The following is a 17336-nucleotide window of genomic DNA, read 5'->3' as shown; positions in this document are numbered from 1 at the left end:
CTCAAACATGGCACCTTGGAACTGCTGTTGTGTTCACAGGCAAAACAATATCCAAAGCCTTGGTCGTTCTCTTGGGAAAACTCACCTTATACTCACCCAGCATCTCTCATTCTGGGCCAGTCCAGCCCAGATCTCCTGGACTCATTTGTTTGACTTTGTAAGGTTTCTAATTCTTCCCTTGGTTTGGTTCTGTTTCTGTGTGTGTTTGACAGTCTGCTCACATGCAAACTTAATATAGATACTCTAAGGCTCAAGTCAACAAGTATAAACATTGCACTGTGTGGTCTCTTTCTTGACACTCAGCTCCAGTTAATGCCTAATCCTCAGGAAGAAAAGACAAACAAACACGCCTGGTCAGTGTCCATCGCCAAGCAACCAGGCAGACAGAGCCTTTACGCTCTCCACTTGAAACTACCTTCAGTAGATCCAGATAGTCATTTAAATGTGCTGTACTCTGAGGTGTATCATTCCCCGTTCCAGCAATTTTAGGAGTTTGGCGATAAAAAATAAAATCATAATATTTTGGATGTAAAAAAGGCAAAAGATTGACATTAGAGAGGCAGTACTCCGAAACGTTTTAGGAAATCCTTTGTAAATATTACAAGGTAATATAAATGTACAATGTCATGACGGTGGTTTTGTCCCTAAACTCTCTCATCATTGATGTGTTGCTCTTGTGCACGCATGCTCTGTAGTCTTCTTATTTACATGCATAAAAGGCTGGTATTCAGGGCCTGTTGCTTTGTACTGTAAAGTGGAGGCCTCTCCTCTCTTAGTAAGTCCTTTTCAGGCAGCCTGAGATCAATGCCTAGATATTCATGGTGCGATGGCAGGAAGGTGTTTGAAGGCTGGGAGACTGTACACCTCACAAAAGAGAGTTGCTTTGATTTCCCAGCCAGGCTTTAACATAGATTCATTCATCTTAATATAGAGACAGATGAGAGAACTCCATGTTACACTAGGTTAACCATTTCTACTCTGGCCCGTTTTTTAAACTAATCTATATTTGTACAACCAGTGGTTGAATGCTGTTGCAATTGCCAGGTTTTTGAAACTTCCAGCCATGGATCAATACATATTGGGTGTGCTATTGAGAATACAGCACCAAAAATTGATTGTGAGATTAAATAAAAATGTACAGCAGCGGATATGCTAAACATAATGGAGAAACATGAGCTGCCCATGCAATGGTGTGACTCATCTACATTTTACAGTTATATATCTTTAGCTTTAAGCATTTTAACAGTTTAGAAAATGATTCTTATTATAGCTAGTGTTATACCTTATAAGATAAGCTTTGTTTATCTCCCACCGGGGAAATTTACTTGTTACAGCAGCTTACAAAAAGAGGCAAATTAAATAAAATAATCAAGTAAAGATAAGAGACAACATAAGATAAGATAAAACTTTATTAATCCTGAAGGAAATGCGCACCATAGCATTATGAATGTGTATTGTTATGTGTGTGCATGTGTTTGTGCATTCACAAGTGGATTGCTGCCAAACATAATTTTGTTGCGTATTTGATATGCTATTTATCTATCTATCTATCTATCTAGAAAGCTATAGCAAGCTAGAGCTAGCTAGCTAAATAGACAGCTACTTAGATAGCTTTCTGTTTATGTGTCTAGCTAGCTATGTATTGCAACAATGGGAATTTCTTGTTGATAGGAACAATTCTTTCATTGGTTTTGAGCTTTTCATTACTTCTGTTGAAAAAGAGACTGCTGGGATCGGCACTGCACCCCTGAACAGGATAAGCCGTATAGATAATGAATGGATGGATCAATGTTAAAAAAAGAAAAATTCAGAACATTGCCAGTTGTCTTCATTAGACTGATTAAATACTGGAAACACTGTCAATTGTTGGGTTAAGTAAACTGTTTGTATGGCATTCACAGCAGTAGTTTCCAAGGTATTTCAGTTGAGGCGTCAATTCAGTGTTAAACACTTGCAATTAGCTGGTTGAGAGTGTAGTGTGCACACTATTCTACTTAACACTACAAGGATACGATTGAATTACTAAATCTAAAATAAATTCAGGTACCTCAGTCAGGCCAGTCATATTTAAATCACACTTACAGTAATAGCGCATTTCTCTTTTAAAAACATTGAGGCGACAAAGGCAGTCTGAGCAAATAAACCTGAATCTGTAATAATCTGCGTATTTTAGTTGTGAACTGAAAATATTAAATCAGGGTCCAACTTTACTTCTGATTCATCTTTTCTTTTGCAGCTCATGGGACATAGTTAGAGCTTTGTGTTCTGAGCAGCATACAATTATCACCTTATTACAGATTAATTTACACACACACACTCTCACACCAGGGAATAGCAGCCATCACTCATACTCTCTATTAGCTGGAAACTGGTTGGTCAGGTTGTAAGTATCTTCTTAGAGGTCTAAAGTGATTAGGATCTTTGATTTGTTTATGTGGCTCTTATGGCAACCTCAGCTTGCATCGCCCTTGGAGCAGGACTCAAGGACTAAATTAAGTTAGGATTACAATACGCATTAACGGACACTCAGTCAGACACTGCACAGGCACACTTGTGTAGACATACGCACGCTCTAACATGCTTGTGAAAAAAATAAAAGAAAATATATTTCAATGCAAGAAAGGAAGGCTACATGACCACCAAAATTAGCACAAATTACGTTTTAATCTTGTGTCTCTCTGTGCTTTATTTCAGGTTGTCTCACTCAATGCCCCAAGTCTTCACCCTGACACTATCATCTGTTCAACCCCCGTTCCAGCTCCTCTTCCCTCCTCCTCCTCAACCTGTGGCCTATTTATACCCTGGAGACTCTCAAGAGCCCATTAAAGCACGGCAGACCTCTTCAGCACAGAGGCAGCAGTGAGCGTGAACCCGATAACACATGGTCGGTGGGATCTCTCCGGCATCATTACCTTTCCTTCGACAGCTACAAATAAGGAAAAGTAAGGCTCGAACCACTGGGAATACTTGAGGTGCAACAAGACCACAGCTGTGTCAGCCCCTCAGATGAGAAATAGGAGCTGATACTCCGTGTGTGGAGGACCATTTGTAGCTGCAGCAGATTGGGGAACATTTGGATGCAGCTTTTGCTTGGGTCCTTGGATTGGACGTCCTGGAAAACATTCATTCATAACAGTTGTTTATGGACTCAGCAGTCCATGTTGCTGTGAGATTTGGGCAAGAATTTACATTCTAAATGGCTCCTGTTTCTGTGGGTAAGTCAAGTTTTTAGATCCAAATGTATTTATCCATATTAACCTTTACATCTGATTTATGGTGTTGGAGCAATAATACCAGGACATTTTTTATTTTTTGCTTTCAACGTGGTGTAGATCTACATTTATGAATTATTAATGTGTTGCTAGCTATTGAACTTTTGCTTCATTCATGTGGGGAATACAGTGTCTGTATTTGTGTGAGCATAATACTGTAAGTGTTGAGCGCAAATTGTAAATATTTGAGGCCGATTTTTGTAGCTTTTAGCAGTCTTACATTGTGATTTCTGTGCTGCAAATGTGTATTTTTAATCGGATATGATTGGACAAGAGTTATAGAATAGTGGGCTTAAAATAAAAATGCAGCTGCAGCTAAGAATGAAAGCAGTGCCGAATATATTAGTAAAGTATTTTTATTCCTTTTTATCGTGCCTTATAGTTTTAAAAACTGGCATAACCTAGGAGCAGCAATCATTGTGCATCCAAAACAGAACAATCAAGAAGTAATACATGACAAAAATCGAGCTACAAATGCATCAGAAGAATAATACATTTGTTTTCTTATTCTGCATCCAGTCCTCCACCACTTTCAGCCATGAGCTAAGCCCACGCCACCCTGGGCGTCCCTAGCAGGATGACTGCTGTCTGCCCCTCCGAGAGCACCCGAGAAGGGGCAGAAGCCGGGGCCGGGACAGCAGGCTCCAGGGGGTCGGGGGCAGCAGGAAACACCCGGAGCATCTCTGTTTCTGGGGCCGAGACTTCTAATGGGTCCAACGGAGACTCCGTCAGAGGTTCAGCCGGAGGATCGGCTGTGGTCACCGGTGGCCAAAGGTACTCCCGCTGGAGCCGCCAGGACAGCTCAGACATCAACACAGACGATGAGGGGGCCACCATCCGCCGCCTCACGCCACTGGAGAGGCTCAACCTGGATATGTGTCAGGATGACAGGTAGGGCTCAAGAGAGGAAGCACCTTTTCATACATCCACTGGGGCTACTTGTATTTCTTTTTGTTTTCAACTTACAAGGAGTTGATTTCTGGCAGTGTGGGAAAATATTTAGTGAAACATCTTCTGCTCTGTGTTCCTGTCACAGGGTGGTCCGTGAGCTTACAGTTGGCAGAAGAATCGGCTTCTACAAAATCCGAGGCGAGATCGGCTGTGGAAATTTCTCCCATGTGAAGCTTGGAATTCATGCGCTCACCAAAGGTTAGAAACTACAAGAAATGCAGTTTTTTTTTGTCAATTAACTTCGTTTCATGATTTTTTCTCTTTTATTTTGACACCTTAACTTTATACAAAAATATAAATACAAACGATACAGATGTGATAAAGAAGGATTCAAAATCAATCAAAAGAAAACAACTAAAAAAGATCCTAAATCAACAAAAAAATCTAATTTAAAAGGGAGCCAAAAAGAATCAACTCGACACTCAAACAGTTTATACATCTGCACTCGCATGTAAACATACATGCACTTACAGGATGTACACATACAAATCCTGTATTCAGCTTTAAAAGCCAATTTCCTTTCCTTGCAGTCAAGTAAAAGGAAATCATCAGTTTAGGGCCAGCAATCACACTGACTATAAAGATATTACATCCTGATAGGAGGGAGACAGTTTGACTGAATAGCCATCTCAAACACATCCTTCCTTAAGGATAAAAATCTTAGGAAAGCTCCCATTTGCTCTTTTCTCTGAGATTTAAATGATAATTTGGCTGATGGGCTTGTTTCCATCAATGGGCTGCAACACTAACAACTGTGTCCTTATGTAGCAATTCACTAACAAGGCGATGTGTGCGCCTGGCCAGGGGGCTGATTCAGCCACAAAGAGACAGACTGTCTGCTCCCTTCAACAGATGGATTGATTAGAGATCTCCAGTTTCCTTAGCGACGGCTAAAATTGCTGCATGCCTCATCAAAGGCTAAAGAGAGGAGGAGAGTGACTGCGTCGCTCTGTGTGCATGTGTGTGATGTTTTTATGGTTATATGGATATATGGATATTTACTGTATGCCATGCTGTGTGTGCGTGTGTGTGTGTGTGTGTGTGTGTGTGTATTCGTGTACACGTAGTGGTATCATTTAGTCCTCCCAAACAATATGAGCTGCGATGCATTTTGAATGCTCCTATTGAGAGCTGAAAGGGAGCCCAATACCAGCCTGAATAATGCATACTGACGCACAATTAGATATCTCAACACCATTTTGCCTCTTAAGAACTTTTCTGTATTCAGTTACCTCAAGTCTATTTTACTTCTCTCTATGAATAATTTACCAGAATACAGTACAGATATCACTTCTTTGGCTGCATAAATGCATATGTTTTAAAATGTGCTCCTCTTTTTCCTTTCACAACACTGTTAAAGGCGTTGAGTTAAGTTTGATTCCAGGAGGATGCTTACTCGGCACTCTGTGAGATTTAATCATCTCACTGACTCGATCCTCCATATGAGCTCAGGCCTGTAGTCACTGCAGCATAAAAAAAGGGCAACTGTCCTTCATTTACAAAGATAGGGCTAAAAGTGAGACTCGACCACCTGGGAGAACATAATCAAGAAAATTGGTTGCTGAGAGCAGCTAATCCTGTAGCAGATTATCTGGAGCACAACATGAGGCTTGCTCACTTCAGGGGCTATTCTGCGTTGGAACCAGGCCCAGCCTTTCTATCATCTATATGCATAACATGTATGTAACACATCTAATGCATTGGCTATCAGAAAAGTACACGTATTTTAATCATGATGAACAAAATCAACTTATTTTTTTTCTCCCTGATGAAGTTTCTGTTAAAATGTAAAGCCACTTTTGAGCTCTTGTCTGCACGCTTCTAAATGATCTGTACAACTGAATCATCTGTAGAAATGTGTCATTTGATCATCATCTTTTCCCTTGGATTCACCAGATAAAGTGGCCATAAAAATCCTGGATAAAACCAAGCTGGATCAGAAGACCCAGAGGCTGCTGTCCAGAGAGATCTCCAGCATGGAGAAACTACACCATCCCAACATCATACGCCTCTATGAGGTTTGACTTCATCTGTTCTCAAGATGCTTTTTCAGTAATCATTACTTCCAGCCGACATCCAGTTAACTGCTTGGTAAAGCAATCAGACACTCTGGTCATCCTTGTTATCTTTTCAATTCCATCTCTAGGTGGTGGAGACGTTGTCACGGTTACACCTGGTGATGGAGTATGCAGGGGGAGGGGAGCTTTACACTAAGATTACTACAGAGGGGAAACTTTCTGACACTGAGAGCAAGATCGTCTTCGCTCAGATCCTCTCTGCTGTTAAACACATGGTAAGTACACATACGATTATTATAATCTCTAATCTCTCGCACTATATGTATAATCATTCAATCTTGAGAATTTACACTCCAAAGTCTATCAAGTCTGTTATTAATAAAAACATGGTTCATTAATCATTAAGCCGTGAATTTTCCTGGAAATCATGTGGCCCTTGAATGATGCTTTTTTTCCCTCCCTCAGCATGAAAACAACATCATCCACCGCGACCTGAAGGCAGAGAACGTCTTCTACACCAGCAGCTCTTGTGTGAAGGTGGGGGACTTTGGCTTCAGCACCCTGAGCCGCCGTAGCGAGACCCTCAACACGTTCTGCGGCTCTCCGCCTTACGCCGCACCTGAGCTCTTTCGGGATGAGCATTATGTTGGCATCTTTGTGGACATCTGGGCCCTCGGGGTGATGCTGTTCTTCATGGTGACTGGCACCATGCCGTTCAGGGCCGACACTGTGGCCAAACTGAAGCGATGCATCCTGGACGGGGCTTACACCCTGCCCTCATGGGTGCCTGAGCCCTGCCAGAGGCTGATCAGGGGAATCCTCCAACCCATACCGTCTGACCGCTGCACAGTGGAGCAGATGATGGGCTGTGAGTGGATGCTGCCTGTGGACTTCCCGCGTGCCATGGAGCCTTTTAAACTAGACCCAGCCTACTTAGCAGAGAGTGAACCATCTGAACTTGAGGAGGAGGAGATGGAGGTAAAGGCAGGGCTTGAGACACTGGGAATCTCCTCAGAACACATCCTGAACAACCAGGGGAAAGACTGCAGGAGCTCCATCACAGGGGTGTACAGGATCCTGCTGCACCGTTCTCACAAGAGACGGGCTGTCGAGAGCTTGCCTGCAGTCACGCAGGTAGTGGCACCAACTACAACGAGCAAAAAGGAAAGACTAAAAGTGTACAGAAGTTTAAGGCACACATCTAAACTCTGTGTGGTTCTGTGACAAAATGCTTTCCTTTGCTCTCAAAATGTCTGTGATGAGATTGCATGGACTTCACTAGAAATCAAAAGTGCTTTACAGCCAGCAGTTTAAATTGAAGTCATGTTATGTAACCCCACGCAGCTCCTGAAATCTGAGATTTCTTACTTAAGTATTTATTTTCTAGGAAGTAAAATTAGTCTCTGTGAGAATGTTGCTGCTAGTGAAACATTATTGTCACCATTTTGACCAGGACAGCAACTCCTAGTCTTCATGAGATTTGGAAATGTTATGAAATATAATTTATTTAATGATGATTGGATAGCATACGTAACTTTTTATGTGGGCCGTGCAGACCATATATATTTATAGCCCTCACCCACCCTGCTGGAAACCAATTAACCTGTTTGAGAAATCAATGTAGCATTAAACTTAAGGAAAAGAGAAATCATCATCATCATGCTGAGGTATAAGTGGTGAAAAATGCATTCAATACATGAAATGTAGTGTATGTTAATGTTTACTTGCACTTTTCTTCAATGCCTTATTTTTCTGTCATGTTCTGAAATCAGACTGGTTTTATTATACTCCTTAATGTTTGTTATGATATGATTACAGATTTCACATCTTACCTTCTTATGTGATGTATCTCTATGAGATGTTTGACTGAATGACCTCACTCAATTCCCCAGTTGGCTGGAAAAGCCAGTTAATTTCAATAAGTAATGAATACCCACCTCCAAAGTTGTTCATGTGGCAAATTCAATTTTCAGTTTTGACTCAGGCAATTTTGGTTTGAGTATAAAAAAAATATATATATATTTCGTTATTATTATCTGATGCCATGTTCATTCTAATGTGTTTAAATAAAATTTAATTCATTAAATGCTTTAGTCTGTCTGTGGAATTATTTTTCAAGCTGATGGTGTATGTCTATATTTTTTGAGGAATTGACTTAGAGTATTTATTTATCTTCTTTGTTGTTATTTGTTATTTTGTTATATGTGTGTTTATATATCTGTGTACCTTTAAAAAATGGCAGTGCAGCTGGGAATTTATTTATTTTTAATCACAATAATTTTAGTTGTTATTTACTAATACTATTATATGCAAGCAGTCTGAGCAGCCCAAGCAGTCCAAAGTTAGGTGGCCTTACTGTTATTTGCCCAATTTCAAGAGGGCCATGTAACCACTGCTTTTTTTCCCGACTTTATTTGTATTACAATATATACAATGACAATACTAAAAATAAAAAACAGTATATAAGAAACTGCAGCTGATAATTACATGTAAGCAGAAAGCAGAACAATCATGAATACACAGCATGGTAGGCCTTAGAGTATCGTACTACATTTCCCAGACGCACCCAAGAAGTTCACGTATTCATTTCCGCGTTTACGTGATGACGCATTTTTTGCCTTGTTGGAAGGTGGTTTCACAAGTAAGGAAGCCCTGTGACTGTAGACGATAGCAGTGTAGAAACGCTGAGTGGAGACACCAAAAGACAATCCGACGCACTCACTCGAATGGTATTTTGTGTCCAGCCTTCGAAAGGTAAGAAATAAGATGTAAAATGTGACTGTGGTCAACGTTTTTCAGTGAGCTTAATGTCACGAGGGGCCACGCCCTCCTGGAATTAGATATAATTACAAGATTATTAAGCTAACATGAACTAGCCGGCTTGTCTGCTGGCCTAATAAGACATTTACACCTTTGTGCTATTGGAGTTACATAATGTAGTATTTTGGTATTAACAGCCTGTTAAAATCTAAAGTTCTTGCATTACATACTCGAATGTTTTCACTGCAGTGTTAACTAGGTCATTTCGATTTCTATTTAAAAGACCATGCTGCAAGACAAAGCTCTTATTTTGCAAGACAATAAAGACACCCTGCATCTATATTAGTTTCCATTCACCCCAGGACGCAATGCAGCATACATATTTGTGCCTCTCCGGAATTAACCAAAGCCTCTACTGTACATCTTATTTGTTTTGATACTTGATATTGTATTTAGAGCTCGTGACAAAGGCTTGTGGGGGCGGGGCTCAGTAAAAGATGAAGTCATAGTGGGAGCGTGGCAATGATGCAATATTAAGTTGTTTACATGACGGTTTAGTATACGTGTCATTAACCCATGGTAAGCAAAGTAGCGGTTCAATCTGTAATTTTATGTTCAGACCTCACTGTCTACAGTTTCCACATGCCTCTGCAGCCTCCACATGGAGGTTAGCATGAGGGGCCGGCAAAGCAAGGAAGCCTAGTGGACCATCACTATATTTACTATATCACAAATTCCTTCACATAACCATCACAAAATTATGAAGCAGGGTGATTTTGAAAATAGAGAATTTTACTAGTGCAACATTTTACTTTGACTCCATATCTGAAGTGTATTGATGTTTTTGCTATCACTACTCTGACTGATGTAGCTACAACATTTGGTGAGGAGTGTGGTAAGCTCTAACAAGCACATGAGTAGATGCAATCAGCATTCATTGAAGTCATCCAGAATGTGATATTAGTTCAGAAAAATGCTGCAAGAAATATTGAATTTAATTTATTTTACTTGATAGGGACGATGCAATTTAACATAGTTCCAGTACAGAGCACAAAACAGATGTGTTGCACAGAGAGTTTATAGCTTTCCTCAATGTTAGTCCGCATATTTTGATGATTTTCATCAGAACCTCTCAGAGCCAAAAAAAATTGTCTTAAAATAGCTTTTTATATTAAAGATATTTCTGTAAATCTGCAGCTGTATAAGAGAATCAACATCAACATTTTTCCAGATAAATTATTTAAGAATAAATAGATTTTTTACTAATACAATTTGACCAATCAATGATCTGATTTACATTACAGAATTCCAACATCCCAAACAAATCCTCGCCTTTTATCATTCTTGTATTATACAAATGTCATATGAACATATTATATTCCATTGTTGATAAATATTCTTCTGTGTTGCCGCAGATGTCAGTCACTGAAGAACTCCCAGACATGGATGGAGCAGACCTGTTAGGGCTGCTGTTCCACAGTGGAGAGGACGGGTTTACTGAGCCACTCTTTCCTGATGAGAACGGGCTCATTGAATCCTGGCTGTCCGAACAAGATGTAAGACCCTGAAACGAAAGAGAAACTGCTTTCAAAGACAAAATTTAACCGTTATTTCCCTCTTTGGGTACTGTCCTTTATGTGTGCATTTTGGAGGGTAACACAGTTTATTTTCCCTCCCAGATGTTGACAGGTGTGGATACTGAAGATTTCCTGTCCAGCTTGTTAGAGGGAGAGGACAACATGGGGGCTATCTGTCCCTCTCACTCTCCCCTGGGCAGCGACAGCGGGATTTCTGACGACAACAGCTCCGGGGTTGGAAACAACAACCTTCTGGGATGCCCGAGTCCCCAGGGCAGCGATAGTGACGTTGTGCCCAGCCCCAGCTACTCCCAGCCCAGCCCGATGCCCTCTGACCCTGCCGTGGCTCCTGGAGAAATGCAGACAGAGAGCCTGGAGGCCTTAACAGTCCAGGCGGATCACAGCTACTCTATGCTGGGGAGCGGGGACAGGGACATGGATGTCCTGCAGAGCGTGAGGGCAGAGAACCCTGACACGGATGTCTTCATTGATCTAGGTATGTGCAGTTAAAGAAATTTAACCTTTGTGAGTTCTATAAGCTGAGAACCTTACACGTATTCCGTTTTTCACTTAAACACGAGTTAAATGCACGTTTTGTTCAAGGGAAGCTGCATACAAATCAACAAATGGGACCTTGATGTGCCTAGCAGTTTATTTCAAGTGTGTTGCTCTTGTGTCAGATGACTATGTGAGTGAGGCGATGGAGGAGGACATCACCAGCGAGCTGCCCTGCACTCTCGCCATAGAGGACTCAACACAAGATTCAACTGAGGCAAACACAGACGAGGTCAGTTTCCCCCTTTTTTCTTGTTTGATTTTCTTTCTTTTCTTGGGTTTAGTTAAAATGTTTGCTTGAAGACTAAAATACTTTAGTTGGGAATGCTCATATCTGTTTTGATTAGATACTGCGTAACTTTATGTATCTCTGAAAAAACACCAAATCTGTTGTCTTTTCTTTCTCCAGTTCCAGTTCAAAGAGATTGTGCTCACTGAAGAGGAGAAGCGGCTTTTGTCGAAAGAGGGTCTAACCATTCCCACACACATGCCTCTCACAAAGGTAACTGCAGTAGACATTTTTTTTTTTACTTGAGTTGTTAGTCTGTGAGCTGGACAACTACTTTAAGTTGTAAACGAATTGAAAACGAAAGAATTATTGTTCTACGTTTTTGTAGGAATGATTGTACAATTATTCAGAATGGTATTAAATTAGATTTTTATTTGTTTTCTATTTTGATATTATTGCTTTGTTTTTGCCCTCAAACCTTTTGCCATGTGGTGTCGCACATCTGTTAAAAAGCTGCCTGTTATATCTGTCATGGCAACATTGTAGTTAAGCCTCTTCTCCGTGTATCACAGGCAGAGGAGCGGACCTTGAAGAGGGTCAGGAGGAAGATCCGCAACAAGCAGTCTGCTCAGGAGAGCCGCAAGAAGAAGAAGGTGTACGTTGATGGACTGGAAAACAGGTGAGACGAGGAGGCCAACATTTCTTCAAATTCAGTTATGAATTCTCTTTAACAGTCTATAACACAGATTTAGGAATTTCTACATGTTTTCTGAGGATAGCAGTCAGACTCCCCAGAGAGCTTTTATTACTCAGTCCTGGGACCCCTTCTTTGTAGAGGTTTTTAATTAGTTGAGACTAAAATGAGGCTAGTTCTTGCTGGCAGTAATTCATGAAATGTTTTTCATTTTGGCGGTTGGTCAAATCCTCGGTGAATTGTTTTATAAATATACTAATTTTTTCTAATCTTATGTCTACCTCAGGGTTGCCATCTGTACTGCACACAACCTGGAACTACAGAAGAAAGTCCAGATGCTCCAGAAACAGAACATGTAAGAAGAAGAGATGTTTCTGCATTAGTGAACAATTACATGTGTAGAAAGAAGAAGAAAGTGTTTCTGACTCTGTTGAGATTTGTTACAATAAATGTGTCCCCTTGGTTGCTACAGCTCCTTGATAGAGCAGCTGAGGAAACTACAGGGAATAGTGAAGATGTCGACCATGAAGGCCAGCACAACCAGCACTTGTGTCATGGTAAATTGATAGAGACTATATTGACGACTTTTTCTCTCATGGTTATTGTTCTCATATCAAGAGAAGTTCATGGTGCAGTATTTCCCCCTCACCCTCCTTGTCTTTGCCCTCCAGGTGTTCCTGCTCTCTTTCTGTCTCATCATCTTCCCGTCAGTCAATCCGTTTGGTGCAAACACAGAACAGAAGGAGCTCTACACCCCCTCTTCCAGTAAGTTACCTCAGAAGAAGAATACGCTTTCTTTTGTCCTTTGTTATGTTTCTACCTTTGTTGTAATGTCAAGACATGTTTTTAATTAAAAAACCTTTTGGCGCAATTAAAAACCTTTCCTTCCTGCCTGCCATTGTAGTGTCTGTGCTATCTATTATGACTAAGATTTCACAACTGTCTTTTTCAACAATAGGGCTCAGTTTTGGTTACCATTTTTCCTTCCTTTTTGCAGTCATCTCCCGGACCTTGCGCTCGGTGCCACCAGAAAGCATAGATGTCATATCCTACCTGGAGCCTGAAAATGAGGAGGAGCTCCTCCTTGTGCCCAAAGCAGAGGTGGAGAACCCTAAAGCTCTATTCGCCGGCGGTCAAAATAATCACACTCCCGACTACCAAAGGATGGAGAAGCCCGACTCGGAAACCGGAGTCAACAGCAACTCCTCTTCGGACTTCCCCAGTCCGCCTCAGGCTGCAGAGATGACACCTGGGCCTGCTGGTGGAGTAGGGGCCTTACAGGAAGGGTCTGTCGATGCTGCTGTGGCGTCTGCTGTAGCGTATGAGGTCACTGGATCCAAGGATAACTGGATAGACCGAAACCCCCCGTCTGTAATATTACAGCAGCACCGCTCAGACGAGATGTAGTAGGGGGATGTTGAACCATATGACCAGCAGAGGGAGCCATAATCCTAATATTTAAGCAGAAAGTGATTACACTTAAACAAGGAGAAGGGAAATTCTAGTTATAATCAAGATATCTGCTCAGCGTGTCTGTCCCAACCTTTCCCCTCCAGCCGCCCTCTGATGTACTACTGTTACTTCATTTGCACTTTCCTCTAACCTCCTGGTTTCAGTGGACAAAAATAACTGGATAGAGATTTCATTATTTCAGCTGCGTAAACACCCTTAATAGAAGGGTGTTGTTGCTGAAGAAAACTTGCTACTTAGATAGCACTGAGGGCTCCCAAAATATCGAACAAAGTGGTGCTGAAGACCAAAACTCCTAAATTTCTTGGCAACACCATAAAATACTTCTAAAGAGAAGTATTACTTGGTGACATCATTATTTATTAATTGTAGGGAGAGCTTCGTTTGACACTTGTCTGTCTGATCACCTCCAGCAGATCTTAGATGTTAAGCTGCTCTTGGATGACTCTCCTGTAGTGAAATTATTGTGAAAATAAGTTCGCCAACAGTTTGCACAGCAAACCAGAAACCTCCATCGCATAGTAGGAGATTAGCTGCTTGATTCTCATAAAGCTTGATCAAAGTGGTCGTTTAACCACCGTAACGCTTAAGCCATTGCAGGACATTTGGCCATTTAGATGACTTGTAAAGTTTGTTAGTATTTCCCTTGTAACAAGGGTATCCATGCTCTTTTTTTTTTAAATTTTTGGAATGCTTTTGTTTTATGTTGTACAGTTAAGCACGAAAAAAACACTTTGCAAATTACACAAGAGACCGATCCTTTAACATTGTCATTGTTAGCGAACCCAAGCCTGCCCCTAAAATCTCCTCTTTTTCACCTTCATGGGACGATTCTTACCTCGGGAAACATGTCTGAAATATCTGAATAAGGGGTTTAATATATTTGCTCAGTAAACCGTGGTGCAGTAAAATATACTCAAAAATGTAATGACCTGTCCTGTCAGTGATGCATTTTTGTTATTTCTTTGTGTATTTTTTCTTATGTTACTGTCGATAAGTAATGAATCTAAATGGTATTGCTGGGACTGTTTTAAATGCAGTCAATGAGATTTTAAATGTTGATCATGTTGAACAAATGCACTGACATTTGACGTAGTCCAAGAAGGGAATGTAAATATGCTTATATATGATTGTAGCTCTTCTGTACATTTGAATCCTTTATGTTTAAGACATGTCTGGACCTCTATAATAATAATAAACTTTTTATAAATCAGAATGACTCAAGAGTTTTACTTGAAAAGTGACGTTGATGAAGGAGCTAAAGAATAAATGTAATTGTTTGTTTTTTTACTTGAGGACGCCGTGGACGATACAAGACATACATCTGAATGGTAGGATAGTTGAGAGGATAATGTTTGAGCTGCAGGATTTACATAAGCTATTTTTATACTTGATTAAAATGCTCATAGTTTAATAATCTTTTCTAATAGTCGTTTTTTAACAGTCTTACAATAACATTTTAGTGACATTTTCACAGACAAATTGACCCCCAGGAGCCACAACAGTCTGGAAATGTTTGCCACGACTTTGGACATATAGGAGCGTTAATTTTGGGGAGTTAGACGATTCGCTCATCATGCAGGGAGACGTTTTATTCCTTTATTTGGATTTCACAGCCAGCCTGGGATTTTCCCCAACTTTCTTTCTGCATTCAGAACAGTAAAAGCCACAAAACATGAATGCAATGTTGTTGATCCGCGTAGCATATCACATGAGTGCACTGTTTTATGCTTTCTATGGGAATACAGGGGCATTTTGAGGATTTTCTAGGGAGGGCGGGGACATGCCCGCTGGTAAACAGGACATGTCTGACTTTAAAAATAATCTCAGCTGGTGGGGGAAATAACAACATGCTATATAAGGACCTGATGGTGACTCACTCAGTGTAATCATGAGTCACGAGCTTATTCGACATGTTGGGACTAGTTGTGCAGTAAGGGAAAGGTCAGTTTCTGAATGACCAGCAGGTGGCGGTATCAGCCCAGATTTGTGACATTGAGCTGCTCAGCAGCTCCATAGATGATGTAGATTAGGTTAAAGGTCATCCAGATATCAAGAAGGCATCTTAGGTCATTTGCATTTAACCAAATGTCAGTGTTTTTTTTGTTTGACTCATCACTTAACAAGAAAACAACTATCACAGAGTTAATAGTAATCTATTTTATTGTAGGCTAATTCCACCTCTTTTGTGTTTTAACAATGTTAATTAGGAGTGCTCATTTTCTTCATAAATTTGTGGGTTTAACATGTTTTTCAAGTGTTAATAAATATTTTGTTATACAGGTAACTTAATCGATATTGACAAACTTTTTGAGCTATAACAAGGCCAGCTAACCAATGTAAACAGTCTACAGACTTCAGCATATGTCTGAAAAGCGAACGATGTTGAATGTAAACACATGCAGTGCAATCCATCTGATAAGATAAACTACTGACCGTGGCACGTGGCGCTTTTGAGGAGGGGGCCACGCGCATCTGTCGGGCATCTGCCGCAGGGTACTGAATAGAGTGGGGTAATTAAGAGTGTGGGGCGCACGCAGGACACACACACACACACACACACACACACACACACTCACATCCCCCCAGCCTGCCCTGTGAAAGGACCGGGGGCAGGTGGAGGACGGGACTATTGTTGTGACACAAAAGTGTCGCCTTTTTTTCCAGTCTTGAGGGGAGACACGCGCCAAGTCAGGCTGGCAATTAAGCTTCCTTTTCAATGGGGGAACAAAAAGTGGCGTGTGCCGGCCACAAGCTGTTTGGGTCACTCGTCCAAAAATACGTTGCCATTAACAAATCGCACCCAATGTGGGTCAGGACAGGCTCGCTGATCTCAGTTTTGTAAATCACAGGTAGACGGTAAACACGGCAACACGTTGAGTAACAGGTCGTCAGGATGCACGCGCGCTAGGTGCACCTTCAACAAGCTGTTTATTAAGGGCAAGGTGATGCTATAGCTTACAGGGAAAGTTCCGATAGGCTAAATTTGTCGCAGCAGTGATTCCCCAGGCTGGGAAAGTCCAGTTCTTGAAAGATCATTCTCGAGGTTATCATTCATCTTACTCTTTATACCACTGCTGTTACACTCACAGCAAAGATCCGGCAGTTTTCCATTTACTGATATGCTATGTATTAGTCAACATTGTCACCTGCTCTGAGGTCTAATGGCCTGCTACCCCCGCTGCTTTTTCCTATCATGGGAAAAAATCACTTGTTGGTGCAGAACAATTAACCTAGAACACAGGGGGATTCAGGGAATCACACAGATTACAATCTATGAACCTGTCATTATCAAAATGCAAATAACAATATTATAAAAAAGTATGACATGTTATCATAAAATGCCATTTCTGACAATTTTCCAAAAGAGTGTAATATCACATTTTATATATATTCATCCTAAATGTAGATCATAAACATGCCAGCATGTGATGTGTGATATGATTGCGATAAACAGGTGGCCAGGTGAAGTCAGCTACTGTGACATTACAACTGTTTGCAGCAGACTGAAAGTCCACCGTAAACAGGACTTAAAGTTTTCGCTCATTGTGATGATGTTGGATGTTGACAAGGCAAGGAGGAATAGGTCGTGGGTGGGGGGGAATTTCTAGAAAGGTTGTAATCTTGCCCCACGTGGGGTTGTCAACATGCTCCGTGTAACAGGGGACTTTTGCTTTCCTCTTCCCCGGCTGCTCTGAGCCAATGGTAGGAGTCAAGAGCGGAAAGGACCGCCCTTTGCCGAGAAACTACGCTGAGCCGCTATAAATCCACCCACCGCCTGCTCTGAGCTCAGAATAACGCTGCAGACTA

General features: G+C 41.1%; 2 protein-coding genes across 2 annotated transcripts; both read left to right on the top strand.

The window, feature by feature from the left end:
- Positions 1–3838: 3838 nt before the first annotated feature.
- Positions 3839–8281, top strand: nim1ka (NIM1 serine/threonine protein kinase a). Its single transcript, XM_069683301.1, has 5 exons — positions 3839–4163; positions 4309–4421; positions 6120–6241; positions 6370–6516; positions 6707–8281. The coding sequence occupies exons 1-5, from the start codon at positions 3850–3852 to the stop codon at positions 7463–7465; spliced, it is 1455 nt and encodes a 484-aa protein (XP_069539402.1). The 5' UTR covers positions 3839–3849; the 3' UTR covers positions 7466–8281.
- Positions 8282–8877: 596 nt separating this feature from the next.
- Positions 8878–14742, top strand: creb3l3l (cAMP responsive element binding protein 3-like 3 like). Its single transcript, XM_069682249.1, has 10 exons — positions 8878–8995; positions 10417–10557; positions 10681–11074; positions 11259–11365; positions 11543–11635; positions 11935–12041; positions 12343–12411; positions 12529–12613; positions 12728–12821; positions 13054–14742. The coding sequence occupies exons 2-10, from the start codon at positions 10417–10419 to the stop codon at positions 13461–13463; spliced, it is 1500 nt and encodes a 499-aa protein (XP_069538350.1). The 5' UTR covers positions 8878–8995; the 3' UTR covers positions 13464–14742.
- Positions 14743–17336: the final 2594 nt, after the last annotated feature.

Source organism: Semicossyphus pulcher, unplaced genomic scaffold (genome assembly GCF_022749685.1).
Source record: "Semicossyphus pulcher isolate SPU_LCO1_2020_fin unplaced genomic scaffold, fSemPul1.0.p SCAF_6, whole genome shotgun sequence".
Lineage (NCBI taxonomy): Eukaryota > Metazoa > Chordata > Actinopteri > Labriformes > Labridae > Semicossyphus > Semicossyphus pulcher.
This window is presented reverse-complemented; position numbering and strand designations above follow the sequence as displayed.

Bases quoted from the DNA above. Each gene is read 5' to 3' on its own strand.
- creb3l3l (XM_069682249.1), top strand. From the start codon at position 10,417: ATGTCAGTCACTGAAGAACTCCCAGACATGGATGGAGCAGACCTGTTA. The intron at 11,366-11,542 runs GTCAGTTTCCCC...TTCTTTCTCCAG, and splicing joins CTGAGGCAAACACAGACGAG to TTCCAGTTCAAAGAGATTGT. The intron at 12,822-13,053 runs GTAAGTTACCTC...TCCTTTTTGCAG, and splicing joins GCTCTACACCCCCTCTTCCA to TCATCTCCCGGACCTTGCGC.
- nim1ka (XM_069683301.1), top strand. From the start codon at position 3,850: ATGACTGCTGTCTGCCCCTCCGAGAGCACCCGAGAAGGGGCAGAAGCC. The intron at 4,422-6,119 runs GTTAGAAACTAC...TGGATTCACCAG, and splicing joins AATTCATGCGCTCACCAAAG to ATAAAGTGGCCATAAAAATC. The intron at 6,517-6,706 runs GTAAGTACACAT...TCCCTCCCTCAG, and splicing joins TCTCTGCTGTTAAACACATG to CATGAAAACAACATCATCCA.